General features: G+C 44.2%; 1 protein-coding gene across 1 annotated transcript in view; it reads left to right on the top strand.

Moving 5' to 3' along the window:
• DSCAML1 (DS cell adhesion molecule like 1) overlaps positions 1 to 6,028 on the top strand; it is a 379,445-nt gene extending 373,417 nt beyond the window's left edge. Inside the window, 6 exon segments of the mRNA XM_019647399.1 lie at positions 893 to 923; positions 1,073 to 1,191; positions 1,495 to 1,647; positions 2,273 to 2,467; positions 2,994 to 3,305; positions 5,007 to 6,028. Of these exon segments, the coding sequence (XP_019502944.1) occupies positions 893 to 923; positions 1,073 to 1,191; positions 1,495 to 1,647; positions 2,273 to 2,467; positions 2,994 to 3,305; positions 5,007 to 5,482 (1,286 nt within the window). The 3' untranslated portion in view covers positions 5,483 to 6,028.
• Positions 6,029 to 17,032: the final 11,004 nt, after the last annotated feature.

Here is a 17,032-nt window from a genome sequence, read left to right on the forward strand (position 1 = left end):
ATGAATGGTTGGATGGGTGGGTGGGTGTACTGGTCAACAGTTAGATGGGTAGATTGATAGGTGGATGGGTCAATTATGAATGGATGACTGGGAGGTAGTTGGATGCTTGGATGCAATGCATTCAGCTAAATTCACTCTGACAGATAATTCTCAGTTATCAGGGGTCTAATGGATTAACCAGGTCCTTTGCTTCTTCTCTCTCGCATCAATTCCAAACCTGAGATTCCTGATCTTTTCCAAGGGCCCTCTGAAACAAAGCAGGGAGCCCCCAATTCATCCATGATTGTTGGGGGATAGGTGCCCTAGAGGAGGAAGTGAAGCCTCTTTTTTTTAAATTTTTTATTGTTAGTTTCAGGTGTACAGAACAATGTAATAGTTATCCTTTTCACCCTCACAAAGTAACAACCCCCCTCTCCCCCTCTATTGCCCTCCCCCCGATATCATTGAAGCCTCTTGGTTGATAGTCATCCTGGGCTGCCCATTGGCCACCTCTACTTCATCATCTACCCTCTCCTCTCCACAACACATAACTGAGGATAGATCTGCCTCTGATACCTGTTTCCAGCCTGCTATGGTGTCTTGTTTAATTAGAGTCAATTCAGGAAGAAAATAGAGCTCTTTCTATCCCCTCTCCTTTGGGAAGGACCTTCTTATTAGATAAAAATCTGAGGGAAGGAAAACAGACCTTAACCAAATCCTGAATTGGGAGCAGTGAGACCTTAACATGTTTTGGGCTGTTTTAGAGGTTCTTACATTTCTCCTCTTCCCAGGCCCCCAACTGGGGCCTTGGCCCCAATTTTGAGAATTCTCCCACTTTGTCCCCATACCTCTTCCAGTTCTCATCCTACTCAGACTCCATTCTCACCCAGCTTCTCTCTCTACTGTTTTGCAGATGCAAAGAGTTTGGCAGAAATGTTGATAAGGTGGGTATCACATAGCTGTTTCATCTCTCCTTCCCTCTCTCTTTCCCCCTGCATGGGACAGGCTTCTAAGACCCCACTTTTTTGCAAAACCCCCTCCCTCAACCCCTTATGGCTGCTGAGTCACCCACCTCTAGCCCTTCTCCCCACAGCAAGAACAACCGAAGCTTTGACACCCCTGTAAAGGGGCCACCCCAGGGCCCACGGCTACACATCGACATCCCCAGGGTCCAGCTGCTCATCGAGGACAAAGAGGGCATCAAGCAGCTAGGTGAGTGACAGGTGCCACAGGCTCTCTGTCCTGCTCTGAGTGTGTTTTACTAGTTCGCAACCCACAAAGAGCAACCACCAGCCCTCACGGCAGTGCCCAGGGTTCTAAGTGAAGCCCTATCAACAACTCAACAGCCTCAGCATGTATTGCAGCTTCTCTCAAGGGCTGTTTCCTCCTCTGTCTAAGGGAGAATTATCCTGGCCCTTTCTGGGCCTCAATGTTGGATAAAGACAAAAAGAAATTTGGGAAGTAAAGATGGTGCCCAAAGGGAAGGAGTCCTGCTGATTGTCCTTCTTCCCCCAGGAGATGACAAGGCCACCATCCCCGTGGCAGATGCTGAGTTCAGTCAAGCTGTCAACCCACAGAGCTTCTGTACCGGTGTCTCCTTGCACCACCCAGCTCTCATCCAGAGCACAGGACCCCTCATCGATATGTCTGACATCCGGCCAGGCACCAGTATGCATTATCCCCAGGGAGACAGCCCTCTTCCTACACAGGATGTCTTGGGCACAGCATGAGGCAGAGGTGATAAATAAAAATATAAAGGAGGGAGGAACAGCATGGAAGAATGGAAAGAGCACTGGAGGTAGAGCCTGGAGACCTTGATTGCAGACTTACTAGCTGTGACCTTGGGCATATCACTAACCTTATATCTCTGGGCCTCAGTTTCCTTACCTAGAAATGTTGAGAGGGTTGAGTGTTCTTATTCTGAAGGGACTTCTGCCTCTAGCACTGTGACTCTGGACATAAGGGTTGGATACATAAAGGGCTGTAGGGAATGGATGCACAGTCAGGAGGCAGCAGGAGAGGAGGTGACATTCTTCCCAGGCTGAAGGGAAAGATGGGGTGGGTGGGGAGGACCAGGTGCCGCCTGCTGCCCCCATACCTTGACACTCTTGCTCTTTTCCTCTGGGGCCAGCCATGTGGCCAGGAAAGTCAGCATGCTCAGCATTCCCCAGGGGAGCTCCTGTGGCTGCGTCTGCCTCCTCTCTTGCTCCCCACCGCCCTCTCTGATAAGTGCCAGCTGCCCAAGCCCAGTGGCCTCAGTTGGAGGGGGCTAGCTCTTGCTTCTTCTGTGTAGATCCAGTGTCCAGGAAGAATGTAAAGTCAGCCCACAGTACCCGGAACCGGTACTCAAGCCAGTGGACTCTGACCAAGTGCCAGGCCTCCACACCAGCCCGCACCCTCACCTCCGATTGGCGTACCGTGGGCTCCCAGCATGGGGTCACTGTCACAGAGAGTGACAGCTACAGTGCAAGTCTCTCCCAGGACACAGGTGAGCCCAGGGCCTGCCTATGTGCTGCTTACCCTCTTCCAGCTTCCCCATCATCCAGTTCCATGCTCCATTTCCCCACTCTTACCCACCAGCTCTTGGGGTCCGAGACACAAGTCAGTGTCATTTCCAGCTAACCACTGGCTCACTGTGTGGCTTTGACAAAAACTCTTGTTCACCTCAGTGAGCTCTGCTGGACAAGGACTTCATTTTGCTCTCTCCCAAAACATCAAAAGAAAATAGAACACATGACACTTGTTGGAGAAAGTGGTGAATATTCCAGGGATAGTTGCTTGTTTTCAAAAATGAAAGGTGTTTGCCCTTCATTAGTCAAAGATCCTACTTCTGCCACCACTGCTGCCTTCACAATGGGAGAGCAGGATCTTCTGAACCCGGTACACTCTATGGCCTGGCTTTCAAATGGCTGCTGGGGTTAGGTGTAGGGGAAATGCTCAATCTCTTCTCATTTACACACGTCTTCCCCTAACCTGCTCATTTACTCCTAACTCTATGCCTTTCATCTCCCTAGACAAAGGACGGAACAGCATGGTGTCCACTGAGAGTGCCTCTTCCACCTACGAGGAGCTGGCCCGGGCCTATGAGCATGCCAAGCTGGAGGAGCAGCTGCAGCATGCCAAGTTTGAGATCACCGAGTGCTTCATCTCTGACAGCTCCTCTGACCAGATGACCACAGGCACCAATGAGAACGCTGACAGCATGACGTCCATGAGCACACCCTCAGAGCCCGGCATCTGCCGCTTCACCGCATCCCCACCCAAGCCCCAGGATGCCGACCGGGGCAAAAATGTGGCTGTGCCCATCCCTCACCGGGCCAACAAGAGTGAGTGCCCAGACCACCTCCCTGCTGTGAGCCCTGGCTAGACCTAGACCTGGATCCTGCCAGCCCAGCAGGGCTCCTTGATAGTGTGGGATAGTGCAAAGAACAAGGACTTGGGAGCAAGCAGATCAGGGTTCACATGCTGGCTCAACCTTTTAATATCTCTGTGATTCTTGGACAAATCATTTAACCTCTCTGGCCTTAACTTTCTGATTTGTAAAATGCAAATGATAGGATATACTTTATATTGTTGGAATGGGCATTAGAAATGATATATGTGTCTGGCACATAGTAGGTTCTCATTAAATAGTGATTATGTCTTTAATCTGAAGCTATGCCAGGATGGAAGGAGATCCCTTATGGGGTCAGCTGCCCAATGGCCATTGGTCTCAATGCTGTTTGAACTTAATCCAGACCCAAAGGAGCCATCCTGGCAGCTCAGCCCATGGTGGCCAAACCATGGTGGGCAGTGACCCAGCCTGACTGGGAATCATCTGGCTCCAAGGGACTGGCCAGAGCATATTCCCTTTGGGATTGGTAGGGCAGGTCTAGAATAACAAGGAGCATATGAGGGCAGTCCATCCGCAGATTTGGGGGCCACAGTGTGCAAGTCCCGGGCTCTCAAACCATTAGAGTCAGGTATATGCTCAGTACTGGCCTTGCTAAGTGGCCATGCTAATCTGAGGACTCAGAGTCATCTGGAGAAGAGCCTGAGGTGACAGAAAGTCAAGGATTTAAGAGACTAGCAGCCCTGAATGACGCCTTCACCCCTTCTACATGTGTGAATTTGGGCAAATTACTTAATCTCTCTGAACCTCAATGTCCTCACTTGCAAAATGCAGGCAGGTATTAGCCTATCCAGGGCACTGTGGGACTAAATGAAATTATCTAAGGAAAATGCCTGGCATGGTTCATAGGATAGAGACACGTTCACAGGAGGATGCTCCCAGAGCAGAGGATGAGGATATGGAGGCAGTTTAAGAAATTAGGAACATTCCACCTGGAGATGAGGGGACCAAGGAGAGGGAAAGGGCAATGTAGCTGACTTCAGACATCTGAAAGGCGGCATGGGAAGGAGCACAGAATCAGGTCAACGTGGAGAAGTGACAGGGAGTGACAGTCCCTTCCTCCTCAGGGTAAAGAAAAGCTTTCTAACAGCCAGAGCTCTTGGGAAGTCCTTGTTTTCAGAAATGAGCTCTCTACCAGCTGAAACTGACCAGCTTATAGTGATCATTTAATAATCAGTATCGGGGCTGGCCGAGTGGCTCAGTTGGTTAAGAGCTCACTCTAAGAGTTTGAGCTCTGAGCAACAGCGATTCAATTCCTAGCCCAAGCTGAGCTGCTGCTGAGCTGCCAACAGGTGGCAGGATGGCTCAGCTAAAAATAATAATGAGTATCCATTTATTGAGCAACTACTATATGTGCCCGCCATTGTATTGAGGAACTTGACATACTTTATCTTACCCACTACTCACAGTAATCCTGAAGGGAAATGTGACTATCCCCATTTCACAGATAAGGAAACTTATCACAGATAAGGCTCAAAGAGATCAAGTAATTGATCTTTCTTTAGTGCTTTATTTCCCATCCTGTGGAAGGACTCCTATGCCAGCTGAGGGACAAGATTAAGGGGTAGTAGGTGGGGTGAACAAGCTGGTTCCCAGACGGCTCTGCCTCTCACATCCTCTGCTTCTGTGATTCCAGGTGACTACTGTAACCTGCCCCTGTATGCCAAGTCTGAGGCCTTCTTCCGAAAGGCAGATGGGCGTGAGCCCTGTCCTGTGGTTCCACCCCGTGAGGCCTCCATCCGGAACCTGGCTCGAACCTACCACACCCAGGCTCGCCACCTGACCCTGGACCCTGCCAGCAAGCCCTTGGGCCTCCCACACCCAGGGGCCCCTGCTGCCGCCTCCACAGCCACCTTACCTCAGAGGACTCTGGCCATGCCAGCTGCCCCAGCTGGCACAGCCCCCCCAGCACCTGGACCCACCCCTGCCGAGCCCCCTGCTGCCCCCAGTGCTGCCCCTCCGGCTCCCAGCACCGAGCCTCCGCGGTCCGGGGGCCCACACACCAAAATGGGGGGCTCCAGGGACTCACTTCTCGAGATGAGCACATCGGGGGTAGGGAGGTCTCAGAAGCAGGGGGCTGGGGCCTACTCCAAGTCCTACACCCTGGTATAGGGGCACACCGAGAACAGCAGCACTACGCTTGGACCTGTCTGCACCTCCAGCCCTCAATCACCAACTTGGCTGTTTTCCTGCATTATTTATATTAAATTGACAGACAAAAACTAACCAACAATGAAAAGAAAACCCCCCAAGTCATGAACGCTTGTACATAGAACTCTTTTGTACAAATGAAACTATTTTCTTCTTCTCCATGAAGCCAGGGCACAAAGAATTTGACAGTACAAGTCAAACCCTTCCACCCCACAAAATATGCGTGGAGAGATATATACATATATAGAGATATAGGAACACATCAACAAACTATATATCTATATATTTCTCTCACCTTATTTTGAGACAGAGGCACAAAGACTCAGCAATTTTTCCTTCCTCCTTCACCCTCCCTCCAATCTAGGTGGTTTTGACAAAGACCAAAATCCCAACTCAGAGACATTGCATGCGATTTTACTGTTCCAAGAAAACCAGGAGTTGCTTCAATTTGCAGATGCTTATGTGTTAATACCTTTTTCTATGAAAAAAGACCCAGCGCCGTGTGCAATAAAGGTTATGTTTCTACGTGGTGGCTTTTTCCCAATCTGGCAAGGGCCAATGGGCAGGGAGGAAGGAGAGGTCCCTATACCAGGCCGTCATCTCCATCTTCGTGGAGAAACTTTGAGAAGCCTCGGCTCTAGCTCAGCATGTTAAGCTTTTGAAAAGGATTTCAATTAGCCAAGGTGCATCCTTGAGCACCTGTTCTGCTCTCACACCTGTGCTGGACCCTAAAGAGGACCATGACCAGGTGTGTGGCTTTCAGCAAGCTTCAAAGCCTTTCTGAGTCCCAGTTTCCTTAGCTATAAAATGAGACATTTGTGAGAGCTCTGGGGAGCCTGGTATGGAAGTTGGAGTTTGTCTACTAGTTTCTCTCCTCCAGGAGAACACAGCATAGCCAAGGGAACAAAGCTATGCAAAAACACTAGTGAACAGTTAGGTTATACAAGAGATTCCTATGAACTGGGAGGGGGAGGAAGAGATGATATTATGTATACCCTGGGGGTGGGTCATGGAGCCAGAGCCTGAAGTTCTGGGCTGACTGTTAGGGCAAGGGGAGACTAGGGGAAGAGGGACTGAGGTCATCAGAGGTCAGGGAGGTGAAAAGGACTCGGGAGGAGGGGGAATGGAGCTCAGCCAAAAAGAATCAGGCCAGAATTTGACCTCACCTGCTTTGGGAGGAGTTGGCAATTAGATTGCCAGGTGGAAACATCCCGAGAGAGGATTAAGAGAGTAGCACAGGGGGTTGGCGTGTGAGCTGGGCCTCCAGGATGTGAAGGTTTGGATAGGCAGAGAAGGAAAGGCCCAGGAGGCTAGCAAAAGCCCAGGGGCATGAAGTTTGTGTTCCAGGGACCTCCCTCCACCATAGGCGGAGCCCCCAGCTGAAAGGAAGATGTACCTAAGTACAAGGGGCCTCCTGAGTTCAGCACCCTGAGTCAAGGCTGAGTTGCACATCAAGAATCTGGAAGGTGAGTCTGTGACCTGCTGTTGTCCCACAGCTGAGAGGAGTAACTGGGGAGGGAACAGAGGGCTGGAGAGGAAGAGAGGGGTTTGTGTCTATCAGTCTGTGCCACAGTGAGGGCTGCGTACCTGGATGCATGATTTTTAATAGAAGCACTTTCCCAAATGCAACTCATTCCATAACATTCCCTGAGCACCCAGCAAGTGCAGGATACAGAGGAACTCTCGCCCGTAAGTAATTACATACAAGACAAGGGGGCACGGTAAGGGAGCAGGGGCAGAGCTGATGTACTCCTTGGTGACTCCTGGGCCCACGGGGAACTCCATCTTAGGCCCACACCCAGGACCCACCCCGGAGAACCAGCTAATGGCATTAATGAGAAGACTGAGAGCAAGGCCCCTCATTCCAGACACCTGGTTAACAGCCCAGCTTCATCCCATCCTGAGAGGACGGGTCGCCTCCCAGGGCTGCGCGCGCCATCTGCAGGTCGCCTCCCAAACTGCAAGCTCTATAGTCAAGCCTGAGAGGTCTTCCCAGAATTTGGCTTAGAGCTCCCCCGCCCCCACCCTGGAACCTGCCCGCACGCTAGACACTGGGGAAAACAAACACAAATCAGCCCCAACTACGACCAGCACAAAGAGATGAACAAATCTCCAGAAGCTACAGTGGAATGGAGCCTCACGCCTAAGGGCTGCAGAAGAGAACACTGTCAGGAAAATATATCACGGAGCCCTTTGCTATGTGCCAGGTGCTAAGCAAGACACTTTCCTTGCATTGGCTCATGCAACCTCACTGCAGCTTTGGGAGAGAGGCATCACAATCTCCATTTGAAAGGCAGGAAAGCTGGAGCTGTGGGGAGTTTAGTAACTCATCCAAGGTTAGAGGAGCAGGAAGAGATGGAGATGAAATTCAAACTCCTATACTGCCACATGTTCCTCTGTTCAGAGGCTGAGTTTCAGTTCTGCCCCAAGGATGTTGCCAGGTGCAGAGTCCGCCAGGACCAGGTGAGCCAGCTGGACTTACTGGCAGGAAAGTAGTCAGTGTGCAGCTGTGTGTGACCAATTCAGGGAGGTGAGTCAATACGCTGGGCTGGATGGACGGGAGTTCTGCTGCACTTTACTCTGGAGAGGGAGGATTCAGCTCTGGGGGCTGTTGCAGAAGGCCTGGGACCTAAGGCAGACCAGGTGGGAGGAGAAGGATTTGGAGGGGCAACAGAGAAGCGACACTGGAGCCAGTTTAACTTGTGTTCAGCTGAGCTGGGTCCCTTACGATAAAACACTAGGTCTGGAAATTCAGTCAGACTTCTGCAAAACATGTATGCGCTGATAATCTCTAACCTCGATATATTCATGAGCTGAACCACCACCTGTTGAAACTGTACCCAGAAGCTAATTCACAAATCAGCTAAACTCCCTCTTGCTCATCCCCAGCTCCTCATCACTGAACGCTGTATCTGGGGAAATCATTTTGTGTGTGTTTTTTTAAGATTTTTATTGGGGAACTGGGGGATGGGAACAGTGCTGGGTGATCGGGGAAGGGGAACAGATAAGTTGCTGTGTTTCGTTCTTCAGTCTAGTTGTTGAGGACATTGCTTCACTGGCCCAAGTTGGCACCATCATTGCGCTCTTCCCTGGCGAGGCAGATCAGTCGCCGGCTTCTGGACGGCCGCTCACTGTGACTGCTGGCCGCTCACGCTGGCTGCTGGCTACATACGGTAGCCCATGGCAACCCACTGCCACAGGGGCTGCAGCCCACGCCGTCGCCGGCGACTCACGGCAGCCCAGCTCCAGGTTGAGCTGTTGTTCAGCATCTTAGCTGTGGAGGGCAGTGTCACTGGCCCTCATATGTGGGATCCGAACCGGGGCCCTCTGGTGTCCCAAGCCAGTTCTCAACCATCGCGTCACTCGGCCGGCCCTGGGAGGAATATCTTGGCTGTGGACCACCACCACCACCCCACCCCCAGAGGAGCGGGAGGTCCCAGCCCCCACCAGCCCAGGGTTTCAGTGCTGAGAAAAGAGGTCTCCATAATTTCTGGTTGTGAAAACCAGCAGAGATTGTGACTGAGTGAGTAAGACGGAAGGCAACTGGAGTTGTAGCACTCCTCTAAAAGGGACCATGCACGGACTTACTCATTGACGGAATCACTGGCTCTGAGCTCCAGCACTAGGGCAGTAGATGGAGAAAGGGCAGGGACATGGGGGAGGGGGAGACTGAGTTGTCTGGCTTCAGGACAGGAGCTGGAGGGGCAGGTTTCTCCTGGATGGAGGAGCTGGCGAAGGCCATTGTTTCTTTGTTAAGCTGCCCCTTTCCCAGCGTGCAGTTGAAGGTCGCCGCATATCTGAGTGTCCATCACTAACTGCGATCGTTTGCCACACACCCTTGTTATTCAAGACCCTGCTCTGACAAATTTCAGGCATACCCAAGTCAGTGGCTTTTTCAAACAAGCTGTCTGCCTTAGCTCATGCTGCAGACTTTCCTAGGGTCTCTCAAAAGTTCGCAGTACCCAGACCAGCAGCATCTGACTTGAGCATGTCCCATAACTCTGGCTGAGCAGCCCTAAGCCTGGAACTAGCAGCAGCCGGCCTTGGTTCGCGGCTTGGCCTCTCAAGACACTTCCAAGCATGGCATGGGTGGTGACCATCTGTGGATTTCTTTGTGGCTTCTGCCGGGTGGCTCCAGGTGGGCATGGGCTTTGGGCTTCGGCTGAACTTGACCTGCAGTGGGTCTCCTGCCAGGTGGCCCTGGGGCTGGCATCCCCAGCAGCCAGCTTCAAAATGAGCTAGAGCATCACCCAGTCACCTCCAAGAATGACACACCCAAGGGGCAGATGGGGCAGACCCAAGAAACTTCCGGGGCAGATCCTGCTCTATAGGGACAGTCACTGCACCACAGCTCCTCCACTGTAGTCAAGGCCAGTCCTCACAACCAGTGACCTAGAGGATCAATCCCTCCTACTGATCTGCAACAACAACCAAGGCTCAAGCACAAGAGGAGGGCACACACAATCCACATAAGAGACAAACCTGCAGTGCATGGCTCAGGTGACCAGGAAGACTGTGCCACTGAGCCCCACAGCACACCTGCTACATAAGGCCACTCGACTAAGACCAGGAGACATAGCAGCCCTACCTAATACATAGAAACAAACACAAGGAGGCAGCCAAAATGGGGAGACAAAGAAACATGTCCCAAATAAAAGAACAAAACAAAGCTCCAGAAACAGAACTAAACAATATGAAGACAAGCAATCTACCAGACACAGAGTTCTAAACACTGGTTATAAGAACGCTCAGGGAGAACTTCAACGAAGAGATAGAAAACACAAAAATGGAGCTAGAAAATATTAAAAATAACCCATCAGAAATAAAGAATACAATAACAAAAATAAAGAAAATTAATACATTACAAGGAATTGACAGTAGATTGGATAAAGCAGAGGATCAAATCAGTGATTTAGAAGATAAGGTAAGAAAAAACACCAAATTAGAACAGCAAAAAGAAAAAAGAACCCCAAAAAACTGAGGAGACAACCTCAAGCGTACCAACATTTGCATTATAGGGGTAGCAGAAGGAGAAGAGAGAGAGCAAGGAACTAAAAACCTATTTGAAGAAATAATGACAGAAAACTTCCCTAGCCTGGTGAAGGAAATAGATATACAAGTCCAGGAAGCAGAGAGAGTCCCAAACAAGATGGACCCAAATAGGCCAATACCAAGGCACATCATAACTAAAATGCCACATGTTAAAGACAAAGAGAGAATGTTAAAAGCAACAAGAGGAAAGCAGTTAGTTACCTACAAGGAAGCTCCCATAAGACTGTCAGCTGATTTCTCAACAGAAACTTTGTAGGCCAGAGGGATTAGCAGAAAATATTCAAAATGATGAAAAGCTAGGACCTACAACCAAGTACTCTGCTCAGCAAAGCTATCATTTAGAATTGAAGGACAGATAAAGAGCTTCCCAGACAGGAATTCATCACCACCAAGCCAGTATTACAAGGAATCTTAGAGGGACTTCTTTAAGATGGAAAAATATATATATATACAAATAATAAAATGGCAATAACTACATATCTATTAACAATTACTTTCAATGGAAATGGACTAAATGCTCCAATCAAAAGATAGGGGAGGCTGAATGGATAAGAAAACAAGACCCTTACATATGCTGCCTACAAGAGACGCACTTCAGATCAAAAGACACAAGACTGAAAGTAAAGGAAGGGGAAAAGATATTTCATGAAAATGGAAACAAACAAACAAACAAAAGCTGGAGTAGCAATACTTAATACCAGAAAAATTAGACTTTAAAACAAAGACTATAACAATAGACAAAGAAGGACCTAGTAATCCCACTTCTGTGTATTTATCCGAACAAACCCAAAATGCTACTTAAAGGGGACATGCTTATCAATATGTTCATTGAAGCATTATTTATTATACAGTAGCCAAGATATGAAAGAAACCTGGGTGTCCCTGAATGAATGAATGAATGAATGGATAAAGAAGAGGTGGTACATACTCGTATACCATAGAGCAGTGTTAACTGTAGTCATCATGTTGTATATTATATCCCTAGTGCTTATTTATCTTATACCTAAAAATTTGTACTTTTTGACCACCTTCCTCCAATTCTTCCTCCCCACCCCACCCTCACCTCTAGCCACAAATCTCTAGCTATCTCTTTTTCTATGAGTTTTTTTATATTCCATATATAAATGAGATCATACACGTTTGTCTTTCTTTGACTCATTTCACTGAGCATAATGCCTTCAAGTTCCATCTATGTTGTTGCAAATGGCAGAATTTCCTTGTTATTTTTTACAGCTAAATAATATTCCATTGTGTGTGCATGCGCATGTGAGTGTGTGTGTGTGTGCGCGCGCCACAACTTATCTATTCATCCATCAATGAAAACATAGGTTTCCATGTCTTGGCTATTGTAAATAATGCTGCTATGAACGTGGGCATGGCATATATCTTTTAGAGTTAGTGTTTTCATTTCCTTTGGATATATTCCCAGAAGTGGAATTGTTGTAACATATGGTAGTTCTAGTTTTAATTTTTTGAGAAACCTCTATACTGCACCAGTTTACAATCCCACCAACAGTGCACAAGGGTTCCCATGAATCCACATCCTTACCACTGTTTGTTATCTCTTGTCTTTTTCATGATGGCCATTCTAACACTCATGATATCTCATTTTGGTTTTGACTTGCATTTCCCTAATGACTAGTGATGTCAAGCATCTTTTCATGTACCTGCTGGCCTGTATAGCTCCTTTGGAAAAATGTCTATTCAGGTCTATAGTCCATTTTTAATTGCATTGTTTTTTTGTTGTTTTGTTTTGTATTGTTTCTGCTGTTGAGTTGTATAGGTTCCTTATAAATTTTGGATATTAGCCCCTTGCCATATATATGGTTTGCAAATATTTTTTCCCATTCCTTTTGTTTCCTTTTAACTTTGTTGTTTCTTTCACTGTGCAGAAGATTTTTAGGTTGGTATAGTCGCACTTGTTTATTTTTTATTTTGTTGCATGTGCTTTAGGTGTCATATCCAAAAAGCATTACCAAGACCCATGTCAAGGAGCTTTTTTCCTGTTTTCTTCTGTGGTTTTATGTATGATTCAGGTCTTTTATTTAAGTCAAGTCTTTAACCCATTTTAACTTTTGTGAGTGGTGTAAAATAGGGGTCTAGTTTCATTTTTTTATATGTGAATATCCAGTTTTACCAGCACACTAATTGAAGGGGCTGTCTTGTCTCCATTGAGTATCCTTGACTTCTTTGTCAAATATTGTTGATTGTATATGCTTGGATTTATTTCTGGGCTGTTAATTCTTTTCCATTAATCTCATTGTCTATTTTTATGCCAGTACCATACTGTTTTGATTACTTTAGCTTTATAGGATATCTTAAAGTCAGGATGTGTGATGCCTCCTGTTTTATTTTTTCTCAGGATTTCTTTGATTATTTGGGTTTCCTATGGTCCCATATATATTTTAGGATTTTTATTTTTTACTTCTGCAAAAAATGTTATTGTCCCCTTGAAAGGGATTGCATTGACTCTTAGATGGCTTTGGGTAATATCAGTGTTTTAACAGTATTAATTATTCCAATCCACAAGCACAGGATACCTTTCCATTTCTTTCTGTCTGGTGATTTCTTTCATCAATGTCTTGTAGTTTTCAGAATAGAGATCTTTCACCTCCTTGGTTAAGTTTATTACTATTTTATTGTTTTTGATGCTATTGAAAATGGAATAATTTTCTTTCTTTTTCACATAATTCATTGTTAGTGTGTAGAAGCACTGCTGATTTTTGTATATTTTGTTTCCTGCAACTTTACTGAATTCATTGATTAGATTTAACAGCTTTTTTATGTGTGGTCTTTAGGATTTTCTATATACAAAATCATGTCACCTGCAAATAAAGACAACTTCTTTCTTTGCAAATTTTGATGACTTTTCTTTTTCTAGTCTAATTGTTCTGGCAAGGACTTCCAGTACTGTGTTGAATAGGAGTGATCAGAGGGGGCACCTTTGTATTGTTCCTGATATTAGAGGAAAAACTTTCAAACTTTCACTATTGAGTATGACGTTATCTGTGAAATATGGCCTTTATTATGTTCAAGTATATTCCTTCTGTACCTAAATTGTGAGAGTTTTTATCATGAACAGATATTGAATTTTGTCAAATGCTTTTTCTGCCTTTATTAAGATGATTGTAAGATTTCTTTTCTTTCATTCTAATGTGGTGTGTCACATTTATTGATTTGCATATGTTGAACCATCCTTGAATCCCAGAAATAAATTCCACTTGATCATGGTGAATGATCCTCTTAATGTGCTGCTGAATTTGGTTTGCTAGTATTTTGAGAATTTTTGTACCTATATTCATCAGGGATATTGGTTTATAGCTTTCTTTTCTGGTAGTGTCCTTTTTTGGCTTTGCTATCAGGGTAATTCTGGCCTTGTAAAATGAATTTGGGAGTGTTTCCAACTCTTCATTTTTTTCGAAGAGTTTGAGAAGAATTTGTAATTCTTCTATAAATGTTTGGTAAAATTCACCAGTTAAGCGATCTGGTCCTGAGCTTTTCTTCATTGAAAAAAATTTGATTTTGAACCAATCTCCTTACCAGTAATTTGTCTATTCAGATTTTTTATTTCTTCCTGATTTAGTCTTGGTAGATTGTATGTTTCTAAGAATTTTTTCATTTCTTTTAGGTTATCCAGTTTGTTAGCATATAATTGTTCATAGTTGCCTTTTATAATCCTTTGTTTCTATGGTATCTGTTATAATGTCTCCTCCTTCATTTATAATTTTATTGATTTGGGTCCTCTCTCTTTTATTTTATTTTTTTTTTGGTTTGTCTAGCTAAAGGCTTGTCAACTTTACTTTTTCAAAGAACCAATTCTTAGTTTGGTTAATGTTTTCTATTGTTTTTGTTTTCTATTTCATTTATTTCTGCTCTAATCTTTATTATTTCCTTCCTTCTGCTAACTTTGGTCTGTGTTTTGTTGTTTTTGTTTTTTCTAGTTCCTTAAGGTGTAGAATTAGGTTATTAGTTTGGAACCTTTCTTACTTCCTACTGTAGGCATTTGTTGATATGAACTTCCCTTTTAAAACTGCTTTTGCTGCACCCAATAAGTTTTGCTATGTCGTGTTTCCATTCTCACTTGTCTCAAGATACTTTTTTATTTCCCCTTTATCTCTTCTTTGATCCATTAGTTGTTCAGAAGAATTTGCTTAATTTTCAAGTATTCATGAATTTTCTGGTTGTCCTCTTGTTATTGATTTCTGGTTTCATACCACTCTAGTCAGAGAAGATACTTGGTATGATTTTAATCTTCTTGAATTTGCTAGGACTTGTTTTGTAGCCTAACATGTGGTCTATTTAGTGTATCCTAGAAAATCTTCCATGTGTACTTGAGAATGTGTATTCTCCTGTTGTTGGATAAAATATCTGTATACAGCTATTAGGCCCATTTGGTCTATAGTGTTGTTCAAATATGCTGTTTCCTTATTGATTCTCTGTATGATCTATCCATTGTTGAGAGTGGGGTATTAAAGTCCCCAACTATATATTTCTCCTTTTAGTTCTGTTAGTATTTGCTTTATGTTTAGTTACTCCAATGTTGGGCACATATTTACAATTGATATATCTTCTTGATTTATTGACTGCCTTATCATTTTATAGTGACCTACTTTGTCTCTTTTTACATTTTTAGTTTAAAGTCTATTTTGTCTGATATAAGTATAGCTATCCCTGCCTTTGTTGTTGTTACAACTTGCTTGAAATATCTTTTTCTATCCCTTCACTGCCAATCTGTGTGTCTTTAAGGCTAAAATCTGTTATAAGCAGTGTATTGTTGGATCTGGTTTTTGTTTTTGTTTTATCCATTCAGCCATTCTATGTCTTTTGATTGGATAATTTAATCTGTATTTAAAGTAATTATTGAGAAGTAAAGACTTACTGTTGCCATTTTGTGCTATCTTGTTGTTTTGTAGGTCCATTGTTTCTTAACCTTTTTTTGTTTTGATGTCTTGTGGTCTAAATATGCTTTGACTGTTTTATCATGTTCTTTTGTGTAATTACTATAGGATTTTCCCTTGTGGCTACAGTGAGGCTCATAAAATATCTTAAAATTATAACACCCTATTTTAAAGTAATAGTAATTTAACTTCAATAGAAGTCCTAAGATTTACACTTTTACTTCTCCCTCACATTTTACATTATTGGTGTCAATTTACGTATTTTTATGTTGTGTAACTATTGGGTTGTCAGAAAAGTCATGACACATTTTTGCAATGGAAAACAAAAAAATACGTTATGACTTTTCCGACAACCCAATAATAATAGATTATTGTAGTTATGTTTTTTTTTGTGGGGATTTTTAGGTTTGTTTTTTTTTTAGTTTCAGGTGTACAGAACAATGCAATAGTTATCCTTTTCACCCCTCAAAAGAAACAAACCCCCCCCCATTATGGTTATTTTTACTGTTTGTTTTTTAACTTTTAAACTAGAGTTATAAATGAATGATGCATTACTATTACCATATTACAGAACCCAACTGTGACTATATATGGATTTACCATTACCAGTGGGTTTTACGCTGCCTTCTTATGTTTTATGATGTTAATTAGTGTCCTTTATTTTTTCTCAAAGAGCTCCCTCTAGAGTTTCTTATAAGACAAGTCTAGTGGTGATGAATTCTCTCTGCTTTTGTTGGAGAAAGTCTTTATCCCTCTTTTGTTTTTGAAGGACAGCTTTGCCTGGTATAGTATTCTTGGCTGATGGTTTTGTTGTTTTCTTCTGGCCTGAAAAGTTTCTGTTGAGAAACCTAGTGTCTTGTGGGAGTGTGTAACTTCTCTTTTCTCTTGCTGCTTTTAAAATTATTTCTGTCTTTGGCTTTTGACAATATAATTACAGTGTGTCTTGGTGTAGCCCTATTCAGGTTTAACCTATTTGTAGTCCTTTAGGTCTTTTGGTTCAAGATATCTGTTTTTTTCCCCAGGTTGGAGAAATTTTCAGCCATTATCCTTTTAAATATACTTCGTCTCTTTTTCTTTCTCTTCTCCTTCTGGAATTCCCATTGCAAACATTTGTTTCTTTCCATTGTGTCCCATAAGTTCCATAGGCTTTTTTTCTTTTTTCTTTCTTTCCTTTTTATTTTTTTTTCTCCTCTGACTGGATAATTTCAAATGTCCTATCTTCCAGGTTGCTGATTCTTTCTTCTGCATGGTTGAGTATGCTTTTGAGTCTCTTATTCAGTTTAGTTATTATATTTTTCAGCTCTAGGATTTTTGTTTTACAGTTTCTATTTCTTTGTTGAACTTCTCATTTTCTTCATGCATTGTTTTCCTGATTTTGTTTAGTTTTGTGTATTCTTGTAATTCACTAAACTTCTTTAAAAGGATTATTCTGAATTCTTTGTCTAACAGTTCATAGATCTCCATTTCTTTAGGGTCAGTTATTAGAGATTTATTAGTTTCCTTTGGTGGTGTCATGTTTATCTGATGGAGTGTGTGTATGTGTGTGTGTGTGTGTGTGTGT

This window comes from Hipposideros armiger, unplaced genomic scaffold (genome assembly GCF_001890085.2).
Source record: "Hipposideros armiger isolate ML-2016 unplaced genomic scaffold, ASM189008v1 scaffold_111, whole genome shotgun sequence".
Taxonomy (NCBI): domain Eukaryota; kingdom Metazoa; phylum Chordata; class Mammalia; order Chiroptera; family Hipposideridae; genus Hipposideros; species Hipposideros armiger.